The sequence below is a fragment of the Heterodontus francisci genome, chromosome 6 (assembly GCF_036365525.1).
Source record: "Heterodontus francisci isolate sHetFra1 chromosome 6, sHetFra1.hap1, whole genome shotgun sequence".
Taxonomy (NCBI): domain Eukaryota; kingdom Metazoa; phylum Chordata; class Chondrichthyes; order Heterodontiformes; family Heterodontidae; genus Heterodontus; species Heterodontus francisci.
Window position 1 is genome coordinate 119,680,145 of NC_090376.1, and position 12,134 is coordinate 119,692,278.

At 44.2% G+C, this 12,134-nt stretch overlaps 1 protein-coding gene across 1 annotated transcript in view; it reads right to left on the reverse strand.

Annotated features, from left to right (window-relative positions):
* The window catches only part of gramd1c (GRAM domain containing 1c), a 125,207-nt gene that overhangs the window by 13,994 nt on the left and 99,079 nt on the right, over nt 1-12,134 (reverse strand). The window contains exons 15-16 of the mRNA XM_068034192.1: nt 10,496-10,574; nt 811-930 (exon numbers count right to left, since the gene is read on the reverse strand). Of these exons, the coding sequence (XP_067890293.1) occupies nt 811-930; nt 10,496-10,574 (199 nt within the window). The remainder of the gene's footprint in view (nt 1-810; nt 931-10,495; nt 10,575-12,134) is intronic.

Genomic DNA, 12,134 nt, shown 5'->3' on the forward strand with positions numbered 1-12,134 from the left:
ATTTGCACATGGCTGAGATTCTAATCCAGAGATTCTTACCCTTGCGGTTCTGCTTCTTAATTTGATGCTTAGTTTCTCATACCGACTTTGCAGAACCTCTTTCTTTGTCCTGCCTATGTCACTGATACCTACACGGACCACAATGACTGGATCTTCCCCCTCCCACTGTAAGTTCCTTTCCAGCCCTGAGCAGTTGTCCCAAACACTGCCACCGGCCAGGTAACACAGCCTTCTGGACCCTTGCTCTTTGCTGCAGAGAACAATGTCACAATAGTGTCCCCTACTAACACTACTTTCTTTGTGCTGCCCCCGCTTGAACGGCTTCCTGTACCATGGTCAGTCTGCTGCTCATCCACACTACAGCTGTCGCTCTTATCCATACAAACTGCAAGGACCTTGAACGTGTTGCTCAATTGCAAGGGCTGAGGCTGCTCCACTCCCACCTTCTTGATCCCCTTACCTTCCTGACTCACAGTCATACCTTCCTGTCCCTGACCACTGATCAAATCAAATGACCCTATCCTAAGGGGTGTGACTGTCTTCTGGAACAAAGTGTCCATATACCAAAATGTAGTGGGAAACAGAACAAAAATGTTAGAAATCTGGCAGAAGAACAGACTGAACATGGAATGCCTTTCCCTACACCCACTCAGGGAGTGAGGGGCACAATGGGCCAAATGGCCTCCCTCTATTAATACTCTCTCATTCTATGATTAGAAGTGTGCCTTTGCGACTAGACAGATTTTGGAGTATAAAACCTTCAAATATATTTTTGTTTTGTACATCGCTTCTGACTGGAGCACCACTTACCTAATACTCAGTTTTTCAGATGTTCTCATCTTGTTCGATAACTGGACCTTTTGGGCCACATCTTCCATGTTCAAAAGTTTAAAAAACAAGCCTAAATTCAACAAGGCTAGGATAAAGAGTCTGAAATAAAAAAATAATTGAATTAGCTGTACAGCTCCAATGGGTGGATTCCAGGACACCAGCTGTTCCTGCAAAGAAACTGGATTGTACAATTTGGGGAAAAAACTTAAAATATTTCTGTTTATAGATCATTAACTCACAAAATACAATTACTACACCCCCTTCCATTAGTACAAAACTCCAAATGTCTTCTGAAAAATACAATTATCAATTTTGAAGAGTCTTCATTTCTGAATGGAACAAATATTTATGATACATTACACCACATATGTTCAGGATGGCAATAGGAAGCATCACATAGACATAATCTCTTTAGATTGATTGTGATATTGATGTCAGGTAGCCAGACATAGCTTTTCATGACTTCCTCTTCATAGATGCCTACAAAGAATTTGAAGCACAGAAACAGGCCATTCAGCCCAACTGGCCTATGCCAGTATTTATGCTCCACACAAGCCTTCTTCCTCCCTACTTCATCTTATCCCATCAGCATATCCTTCTATTCCTTTCTCCCTCATGTGGTTATCTAGGATCCTCCTTAAATGCATCTATAATATCCTCCTCAGCCACTCCATGTGGTAGCAAATTCCATATTCTCACCACTCTTTGATAAAGAGATTTCTCCCAAATTCCCTTGAGAGATTTTTAGCGATAATCTTAGAAGTAAGGTTCCTATTTTTTGGTCTCTCCCACAAGTGGAAACATCTTCTCTATGCCTACCCTATCAAACTCCTTCATAATTTTAAAGACCTCTATTAGGTCACCCTTCAGCCTTCTGTTTTCTAAAGTACACAGTCTCAGTCTGTTCAGTCTTTCCTGATAATTATAACCTCTCATTGCTGGTATTATCCTTAAAAAGCATTTTTGCACCTTCACCAGTATCTCGATATTCTTTTCATAATATGGAGACCAGAACCGCGCTCAGTACTCCAAGCATGATCTAACCAAGGTTCTATACAAGTTTAACAACTTTTTGGCATTTCTATTTTATTCCTTTAGAAAAGGACCCGAGTGTTTTATTTGCATTTTTTATGGCCTTGTTAACCTGTGTCACTCCTTAACTTATTCATACCAAATAGCTCTGCTGAATGCCTAAAACAAATAGTATGCAACTTGTGATGGAACAAGAAGAAGGCACTTTCTTTTATTTGTGCTTTCACATTGGGTCAGGTTTTCTCATAAAACTTGTGAATGTGGAATGGTAATCCAGTTACGTCGAACACCATGTCCCAGAATCTGTCGTTCACATTATTAATGTATAAATCTCCAGCTACTTGTGGCAAGGAAGAAATATCCCATGAATTGCAAATCTCCACAAGTTGTTACATGATATGCATTGCTCCGCCCTTTCGCTGTTTTCACAAGTGTCTCACCTTCAATGTCCATGTGAGTTTCAAGAAATTGCTGCATTTATACATTACCCATTAAACTCACCACAGAAAGTTAGGGTTGGTACTAAACAACTTAAAGATCTTTCTGATGATGCAAAAATTGTTAATGCAATGTTAATCAATCTCTCTGGCCAAGGGAACAATTAAAATTGTGGTGTCTCACTCCTGCAGGTAGTGAGTTCTTTAGAGATTTAAAAAAACTCAAATTTAAAAAAAAATAAAACACTTTTCCTTTCTTCTCTTTTTTCCTCTCTTAATCCAAGCTTTCTTTCCCTCTCTTTCTGTACCCAACTTGACTCTAATTCACTCTCCTCTCAGTCTTGCTGTGTTTTTTTCTCAATCCTTAAATCTCAGCAAGGAGACAGACTGTTGGTTCCGTTGGTCGCCAATGTCCCAAATGTCCCTTTGCCCTCACCACACCATTCTCCGCTCATACTTCCAGGTCAATTTGTGCTGATGGTTGAAGGAAAATGTCTAACAACAGAGACACCTGGGGGTGTATGTACACAAATCATTGGAAGGTAGCAGGGTACGTTGAGAAAGTGGTTTAAAAGGCATGCAAGTTCCTGGGCTTTATAAATAGAGGCAAAGAGTACAAAGCAAGGAAGTTACGAAGAATCTTTATAAAACATTGGTTTGACCTCAAATGGAATACTGTGATAATTTTTGGATGCCACACTTAAAGGAAGATTGTGAAGGATTTAGAGTGGGTGCAGAAAAGATTTACGAGAATGGTTCCATGGATGAGGGATTTCACTTACATTGGCAGATTGGAGAAACTGGAGCTGTTCTCCTTAGAGAAAGCTTAGAGGAGATTTGATAGAGGTGTTCAAAATCATGAGGGGCCTGGACAGAGTAGATAGAGAGGAACTGTTCCCATTGGTGGAAGGGTTGAGAACCAGAGTACATCAACTTAAAATGAATGGCAAAAGAACAAATGGCGACATGAGGAAAAACTTTTTGCAGGCAGAAGTTAGGATCTGGAATGCACTACCTGAGATTGTGGTCAAGGCAGATTCAATTGTGGCTTTCAAAAGGGAATTGGATAAGCACCTGAAGAGAAAAAAATTTGCAGGATTACACAGAAAGGGCAGGGAAGTGGGACTAGCTGAGTTGCCCCTGCATGTTGTCGACACGCCCATGACAGGCCAAATGGCCTCCTTCTGTGCTGTAACCATTCTATGATTCTATATATAATGGGGTATGCCATGAGATGCTCTACTTCAGCAAATACTAAGCCATTATAGGTCTGTACTTGGAAGGAATTTTGCAATGTAGTGTATAATCAGTCAATAACAATTGTTTCATGTTTCAATTCTCAGAAATAGTTGGGTAAGGGTTGAACACTCTCATGGAACAGCCTAAACACAAGAAACTAATAAATCAAAGATTTAGTTCATGGTTTTAAAAAACGCTAACACGTATAACCTGCTTTTAACCTGATGCAAAGCAGATGCCTTCAGTGTTAGCGATTTGAAATTTGTTACAACATAACAAGATCAGAAGTTAGGCCCAGCCATGTACAGAAATTGGATAGGTTCAGTGTGTAAGTACTGACACGTATTCAAAGCTTGTGTGTTGATTTTCCTTCTGGGGACGGGAACAAATGGTCGAGAGGACTTCTGGGTCCCTACCCCTCACCACATTGGAAACAGGCGCCCAACGTGAGTTTTCAGAGCCAGGTTAATTAATGGCCAGAGGGCGTGCTCGCCATCCAACTAAGGATGGTGGATGGGCTCCCGTGGCTGGAGAGTCAATAGGACTCCCTCCAGCAATGACACACTGGCAGCCCAGCCATCTGGGCGGAAACCCTTCCACAAAGCAGTCTGCAGCTGTAGCACTATGGTAGCTGCGGGGAGGGTTGGGTGGGGCTTAAAAAGCCCACTGGAGCGCTGGCGCCCCGGTCTGCCGCTGGGAGGCCACCCTCTCTCACTGGCTGTGTTTTGGCCACTGGCCAATTCCATTGGCATGGGAGAGAGGTCTCTGCCACTTGCAGGTGGGTAGACATTTGCTCTCGATCCAGCCTTTTCGAAAATGGCTCGGGGTAGAATTGTGCCAGCAAACTGGCACTGACCACTGGCGCGAATTTCCAGACCCACCCACCTCCAGTCCTGCCACCAATGGGCTTTGAAAATCATGGTGTCTCCAAAGACTGTCCAGAGCAAGTTTAAGATTGTCTTAAGACATGCCCAGTGATTTAATGGAATGGTGTTTGACAATGCCTGAAGGTTTCTTACCTGCAAAGTCATAATGAAAATGCATTCAACTAGCAACAAATCATCTTCGTTTCAAATTGGCAAGACATAATGCATGCAAAAATCTTCTGCAAATAACTTTACAAATTTATCTAGGTCTATAGTTTATTTTTAAAAGTTATTTTGTCCCCTCATCACTTTTCTCTGATATTATTCTTAAGATATTCACTTCTTGCTGAGGTCTGAGCTCTGGTTTTGCTAAATCTATGCTGGGGATTTTTTTTATTCACTCATGGGATGTGGGCGTTGCTGGCAAGGCCAGCATTTATTGCCCATCCCGAATTGCCCTCGAGGGGGTGGTGGTCAGCTGCCTTCTTGAACTGCTAGAATCCATCTGGGGTAGGTACACCCACAGTGCTATTGGGAAGGGAGTTCCAGGATTCTGACCCTGTGACAGTGAAGGAATGGTGATATAGTTCCAAGTCAGGATGGTGTGACTTGGAGGGGAACTTGCAGGTGGTGGTGTTCCCATGCATCTACTGCCCTTGTCCCTCTATTTGGTAGAGGTCATGGGTTTGGAAGGTGCTGTCGAAGGAGCCTTGGTGAGTTGCTGCAGTGTATCTTGTAGATGATACACACTGCTGCTATTATGCATCAGTGGTGAAGGGAGTGAATGTTTGTGGATGGGGTGCCAATCAAGCGGGCTGTTTTGTCCTGGATGGTGTCAAGCCTCCTGCGTGTTGTTGGAGCTGCACCCATCCAGGCAAGTGGAGAGTATTCCATCACAGTCATGACTTATGCCTTGTAGATGGTAGACAGGCATTGCAGTGACAGGAGGTGGGTTACTCTCAGCAGAATTCCTAGCCTCTGACCTGATCTTGTTGCCACAGTAATTATGTGGTCACTCCAGTTCAGTTTTCGGTCAATGGTGACCCCCAGGATGTTGATAGTGGGGTTTCAGTGATGGTATTGCCATTGAACGTCAAGGGGAGATAGTTAGATTCTCTCTTGTTGGAGATGATTATTGCCTGGCACTTGTGTGGCACGAATGTTACTTGCCACTTATCAGCCCAAGCCTGGATATTGTCCAGGTCTTGCTGCATTTCTACATGGACTGCTTCAGTAACTGAGGAGTCATGAATGGTACTGAACATTGCACAATCAGCAAACATCCCCACTTCTGACCTTATGATGGAGGGAAGATCATTGACAAAGCAGCTGAAGATGGTTGGGCCTAGGACACTACCCTGAGGAACTCCTAGGACTGAGATGATTGACCTCCAACAACCACAACCATCTTCCTTTGTGCTAGGTATGACTTCAATCAGCAAAGAGTTTCCCCCTGATTCCCATTGACTCCAGTTTTGCTAGCGTTCCTTGATGCCATACTCAGTTAAATGCTGCCTTGATGTCAAGGGCAGTCACTCTCCCCTCACCTCTGGAGTTCAGCTCTTTTGTCTATGTTTGGATAAAGGCTGTAATGAGGCCAGGAGCTGAGTGGCCCTGGAAGAACCCAAACTGAGCGTCAGTGAGCAGCTTATTGCTGAGCAAGTGCCGCTTGAATGCACTGTCGTCGACCCCTTCCATCACTTTGCTGATGATTGAGAGTAGACGGATACGGTGGTAATTGTCCAAGTTAGATTTGTCCTGCTTTTTGTAGCTAGGACATACCTGGGCAATTTTTCACATTGTTGGGTAGATGTCAGTGTTGTAGCTATACTGGAGCAGCTTGGCTATGGGAACAACTATTTCTGGAGTACAAGTCTTCAGTATTATTGCCGGAATGTTGTCAGGGCCCATAGCCTTTGCAGTATCCAATACCTTTAGCCATTTCTTGATATCATGCGGAGTGTATCAGATTGGCTGACGACTAGCATCTGCGATGCTGGGGACCTCAAGAGCAGGTAGAGATGGATCATTAATTCGGCACTTCTGGCTGAAGATGGATGCAAATGCTTCAGTTTTGTCTTTTGCACTGATGTTCTGGGCTCCCCCATTGTTGAGGATGAGGATAGTTGTGGAGCTTCCTCCTCCTCCTCATGTTAGTTGCTTAATTGTCCACCACGATTCACGACTGAATGTGACAGGGCAGCAGATCTTAGATCTGATCTATTGGTTGTGGGATCGCTGAGCCTGCCTATTACATGCTGCTCATGCTATTTGACATGAAAGTAGTCCTGGGTTGTAGTTTGACCAGGCTGGCACCTCATTTTTAGATATGCCTGGTGCTGCTCCTGGCATGCCCTCCTGCACTCTTCATTGAACCAGGGTTGGTCCCCCGGCTTGATGGTAATGGTAGATATGCTGGAATGAGATTACAGATTGTAGTTGAATACAATTCTGCTGCTGCTGATGGCCCACAGCGACTCATGGATGCCCTATTTAGAGTTGCTAGATCTGTTCAACATTTATTCCATTCAACAAAGTGGTCATGCCACACAACATGATGGTGGTTATCCTCAATGTGAAGACGGGACGTCGTCTCCACAAGGACTGTGCAGTGGTCACTCCTATCAACACTGTCATCAACAGATGCATCTGCAACAGGTAGATTGGTGAGGACAAGGTCAAGTAGGCTTTTCCCTCTTAGTGGTTCCCTCACTACCTGCCGCAGACCCAGTCTGGCAGCTGTGTCCTTTAGTAGTCAGCCAGCTTGGTCGGTAGTGGTGCTACCGAGCCACTCCTGGTGATGGACATTTAAGTCCCCCACCCAGAGTACATTCTGTGCCCTTGCTACCCTCAGTGCTTCTTCCAACTGATGTTCAACATGGAGAAACATTGATTCATCAGCCGGGGGAGGGTGGTGGGGGAGGCAGTGGTGGTAATCAGCAGGAGGTCTCCTTGCCCACGTTTCACCTGATGCAATAAGACTTGGGGTCTGGTGTCAATGTTGAGGACTCCCAGGGCAACTCCCTCCCAACTGTATACCACTGTGCCACCACCTCTGGGGGATCTGTCCTGCCAGTGGGACAGGACATACCCAGGAATGGTGATGGTGGTGTCTGGGACATTGTCTGTAAGGTATGATTCCGTGGGTATCGTGTCAGGTTGCTGCTTGACTAGTCTGTGGGACGGCTCTCCCAATTTTGGCACAAGCCCCCAGATGTTAGTCAGGGGGACTTTGCAGGGTCGATAGGGCTGGGCTTGCCGTTCTTGTTTCCAGTGACGAGGTTGATGCCAGGTGATCCGTCTGATTTCATTCCTTTTCTTAGACTTTGTAACGGTTACTTACAACTGAGTGGCTTGCTAGGCTATTTCAGAGGGCATTTAAGAGTCAACCATATTGCTGTGTTTGGAGTCACATGTAGGCCAGACCAGATAAGGATGGCAGATTTTCTTCCCTAAAAGACATTAATGAACCGGATGGGTTTTTACAGCCACTAACAATGGTATCACAGCCACCACTGGGCAAGCTTTTAATTCCAAATTTATTAATTAGTGGGATTCGAACCCTTAATCCCCAAAGCAATAGCCGGGGCCTCTGAATTACTAGTCCAGTAACATTACTACTACACCACCACCTGCTGTCACACTTACTGGGTACTGAGGTAACAGGCACAATTTTGTAGGGTCAGGTCATTTGAATAGTTAGTATTAGTTCCCAGAACTGTTCTGACCTTGTATCAGCAGGTAAGTTAATGATGCAAATATCTGTCCAGCAATTCAAATGTAATGGGATGTGTATGATTAAAGGCAAGGTAAATCCCCCTCTTTCTGTACTCGATAAAGGACAAATATTGTTTCAGTTTTTCTAGAGTTTCAAAATTAATTTTATATATTTGTCAGCCATTGCCAAAGCAGTGATGGCAGATGGGGGGCAGGCAGTGCAGGGATTGTGATGAGAGTAAAGTTAGGGTGTCAAGGGTTACTGGGGGCAGGGGGGGGGGGTTGGTGGAGGTGAAGACAGGAAGGTGGAGTTGAGTCCACAATCAGATCAGCCATGATTTTATTGAATAGCAGAGCAGGCTTGAAGGGCTGAATGGCCTACTCCTGCTCCCAAGTCCTATATTCCCAATGCAAGGCGTAAGTGAAAGGAAATGCAAAGTTAAGGTAGAAAACACAGTCCTTGGGCACCTGCCCACTGCTCGATGGCTGGCAATGTGGCTTTGCTGCTGTACGAGGTAGACAGAAGGATGGTTGCCCTGTTTGGCATTTCAGGGCATTATACCTTATGTAGCAGGAGATGGCAGGTGGGTTTAATAGTCTTTTCAGAAATGGGCGTCATCGGCTATACTATCTTTTCTTAGGAACCCTGGGAAATGCTTTCTTCCATCTCTTTTCCATTGTTGCATCAAGACCTCTGTCACTTGCTTGAAGCAACTGCAGAGCAAACAGTCTGGTGAAGCACTGTGAGACATTTTACTATGTTAAAGGCACTATATTAATGCATGTTGCTGATGTTGTGAGATAGCCCAACAGTGGTGCCTTGGAAGGATCCAGTGCTGAATGGCCTTAGGAAAAGCTGACATTGTGGTACAAGTGTCTACAGGGGAAGGCATAGCTATGCAATAACACCTTTGTGAAGTGGAAATGCTGAAGACATGCCAAGGAACGGCTGTCCAAGTCAATAAATATGTACCTTTCTGTTCCCTCTAGAACTACTCATCTTCCTCCAAACCCAGAAGTGTCATTGGAACCCATGAAATAATTCCCATCCTCATAATTAGGTAGTTGGTAGCAAAACTGCAACTAGAAGAAAGTAGGTTGGATTGGGAAATGAAACATTTTGCAATACAAAAATGTGATTAAAGAGAGAAGCAAAATTTAATGCACCAAGATGTAACTTTCAAACTACATAGCAACATAGGAGGAGTAGGCCATTCAGCCCATCGAGCCTGCTCTGCCATTTAAAACGATCATGGCTGACCATCCACTTCAATGCCTTGTTCCCACACTATCCTCATATCCCTTTATGTCATTTCTATTAAGAAATCTGTCAATCTCTGCTTTAAACATACTCAATGACTGAGCTTCCACAGCCTTCTGGGGTAGAGAATTCCAAAGATTCACAACCCACTGAGTAAAGAAATTTCTCCTCATCTCTGTCCTAAGTGGCTTCCCCTTTATTTTGAAATTGTGTCCCCTGGTTTTAGACTCCCCAACCAGGGGAAACATCTTATCTGCATCTACCCTGTCTATCCCGTTAAGCATTTTGTAGGTTTCAATGAGATCACCTCTCATTCTTTGGAACTCTAGAGAATACAGGCCCAGTTTCCCCAATCGCTCTTCATAGGACAGTCCCGCCATCCTGGGAACAAGTCTGGTGAACCTTTGTTGCACTCCCTCTGTGGCAATAGTATCCTTCCTAAGGTAAGGGGACCAAAACTGCACACAGTACTCCAGGTGCAGTCTTGCCAAGGTTCTATACAATTGAAGCAAGACTTCACTACTCCTGTACTCAAATCCTCTTGCGATAAAGATTAACATACCATTAGCCTTCTTAATTGATAGATATTTTCTTGCTACTTGCGACGAGGCTCACACTGACCAACAGATCAGCCTTTTTAGTTTGCCACAAAATGCAGTGCACTGTTAATTGGGCATAGAAGGCTGCATGTCCAGCTTTGCAACCTAAGCTCACAATCAGTGAAGGCCGCTGCTGATTCTGTACGCAACAATTCCACTCTGGTGCCTTGTTCCAGTGGCCATTATTCATACATATGAGCCTTGACAGTAGCATTAGCAGGCTATTAGATTATGCTGGAGCATCACAGCTGACTTTAAAAATTAGATTAAGATGGATGAAAAAAGGGGACAATGCACCTGAATTCCTGATACATGATCCCCCTCAGGGTGAAGCTCCCCACTGGGAGCATTATTTTGTAAAATTGACCCTGATGTGCCTATGATTGCTGGCTATTTTACACCTAACATTTAGAGGGGTTGCCTTGATAGTAACTTATTAGATCTGCAGTTTTTATCTATCCTTATGGGGTTCCTGCAAAAACGTTTTTGAAAAGCCTTTCAAAACATACTTACATTGCGCTCATGGTCAACACGAGCTTTGAAAGGTTCCAATTCTGGATTACTGGTTTATTTTCCAAATTATTTCCTCTATCTGTAATAAAAATAACAAAAAGAGAACAAGTGCGAATATGCCATCATTGTGGCCTAGAAGTTTCAGCAGGAAATAGAGAACAGCAAAATTGTCCCCCAGCAGTCTGGCCTCAATATGATTCCATCCTAAATCCAGAGATGAAGTCATTTAAACATTAGAGCTGGGTGCACACAATAGTACCAGGTATATAAGAGCAAAATACTGCAGATGCTGGAACTCTGAAATGAGAACAGAAAGTGCCGGAAGTACTCAGCTGGTCTGGCCTCATCTGTGTGGAGAGAAACAGAGTTAATGTTTCAGGTCTGTGACCTTTCATCAGAAGTGGCAAAAGTTAGAAATGTAATGGTCTTTGAGCAAGTTATTTGTCTCACTCACTAACACAAATTTTCAAATCCTCTCTGGCCACAGGAGAGGTACCAGAGGACTGGAGGACAGCAAATGTGGTACCATTATTCAAGAAGGGTAGCAGGGATAACCAGGTAATTACAGGCCGGTGAGTCGAACATCAGTGGTAGGGAAACTATTGGAAACAATTCTGAGGACAGGATTAATCTCCACTTGGAGAGGCAGGGATTAATCATGGATAGTCAGCATGGCTTTGTCAGGGGGAGATAGTGTCTAACTAACTTGATTGAATTTTTTGAGGTGGTGACTAGATGTGTAGATGAGGGTAAAGCAGTAGCTGTAGTATACATGGACTTCAGTAAGGCTTTTGATAAGGTCCTGCATGGGAGATTGGTTAAGAATGTAACAGCCTATGGGATTGGCTTAGTGGCAGGAGGCACAGGGTGATGGTCGAGGGTTGTTTTTGCGAGTGGAAGCCTGTGACCAGTGGTGTACCGCAGAGATTGGTGCTGGGACCCTTACTGTTTGTAGTGTACATTAATGATTTAGACGTGAATATAGGAAGTACGATCAGTAAGTTCACAGATAACATGAAAATTGGTGGTGTTGTAAATAGTGAGGAGGAAAGCCTTAGATTACATGACGATAGAGATGGGCTGGTAAGATAGGCAGAGCAATGGCAAATGGAATTTAATCCTGAGAAGTGTGAGGTGATGCATTTTGGGAGGGCTAACAAGGCAAGGGAATATACAATGGATGGTAGGACACTAGGAAGTACAGAGGGTCAGAGGGACCTTGGTGTACTTGTCCATAGATCACTGAAGGCAGCAGCACAGGTAGATAAGGTGGTTCGGAAGACATAAGGGATACTTGCTTTTATTAGCCGAGGCACAGAATACAAGAGCAGGGAGGTTACGATGGAGCGGTATAAAACGCTAGTTAGGCTACAGCTGGAGTACTGTGTACAGTTCTGGGCACCACACTTTAGGAAGGATGTGATTGCACTGGAGAGGGTGCAGAGGAGATTCACCAGGATGTTGCCTGGGCTGGAGCATTTCAGCTATGAAGAGAGACTGAAAAGGCTAGGGTTGTTTTCCTTAGAGCAGAGAAGGCTGAGGGGGGACATGATTGAGGTATACAAAATTATGAGGGGCATTGATAGGTTCGATAGGAAGAAACTTTTTCCCTTAGCGGAGGGGTCAATAACCAGGGGGC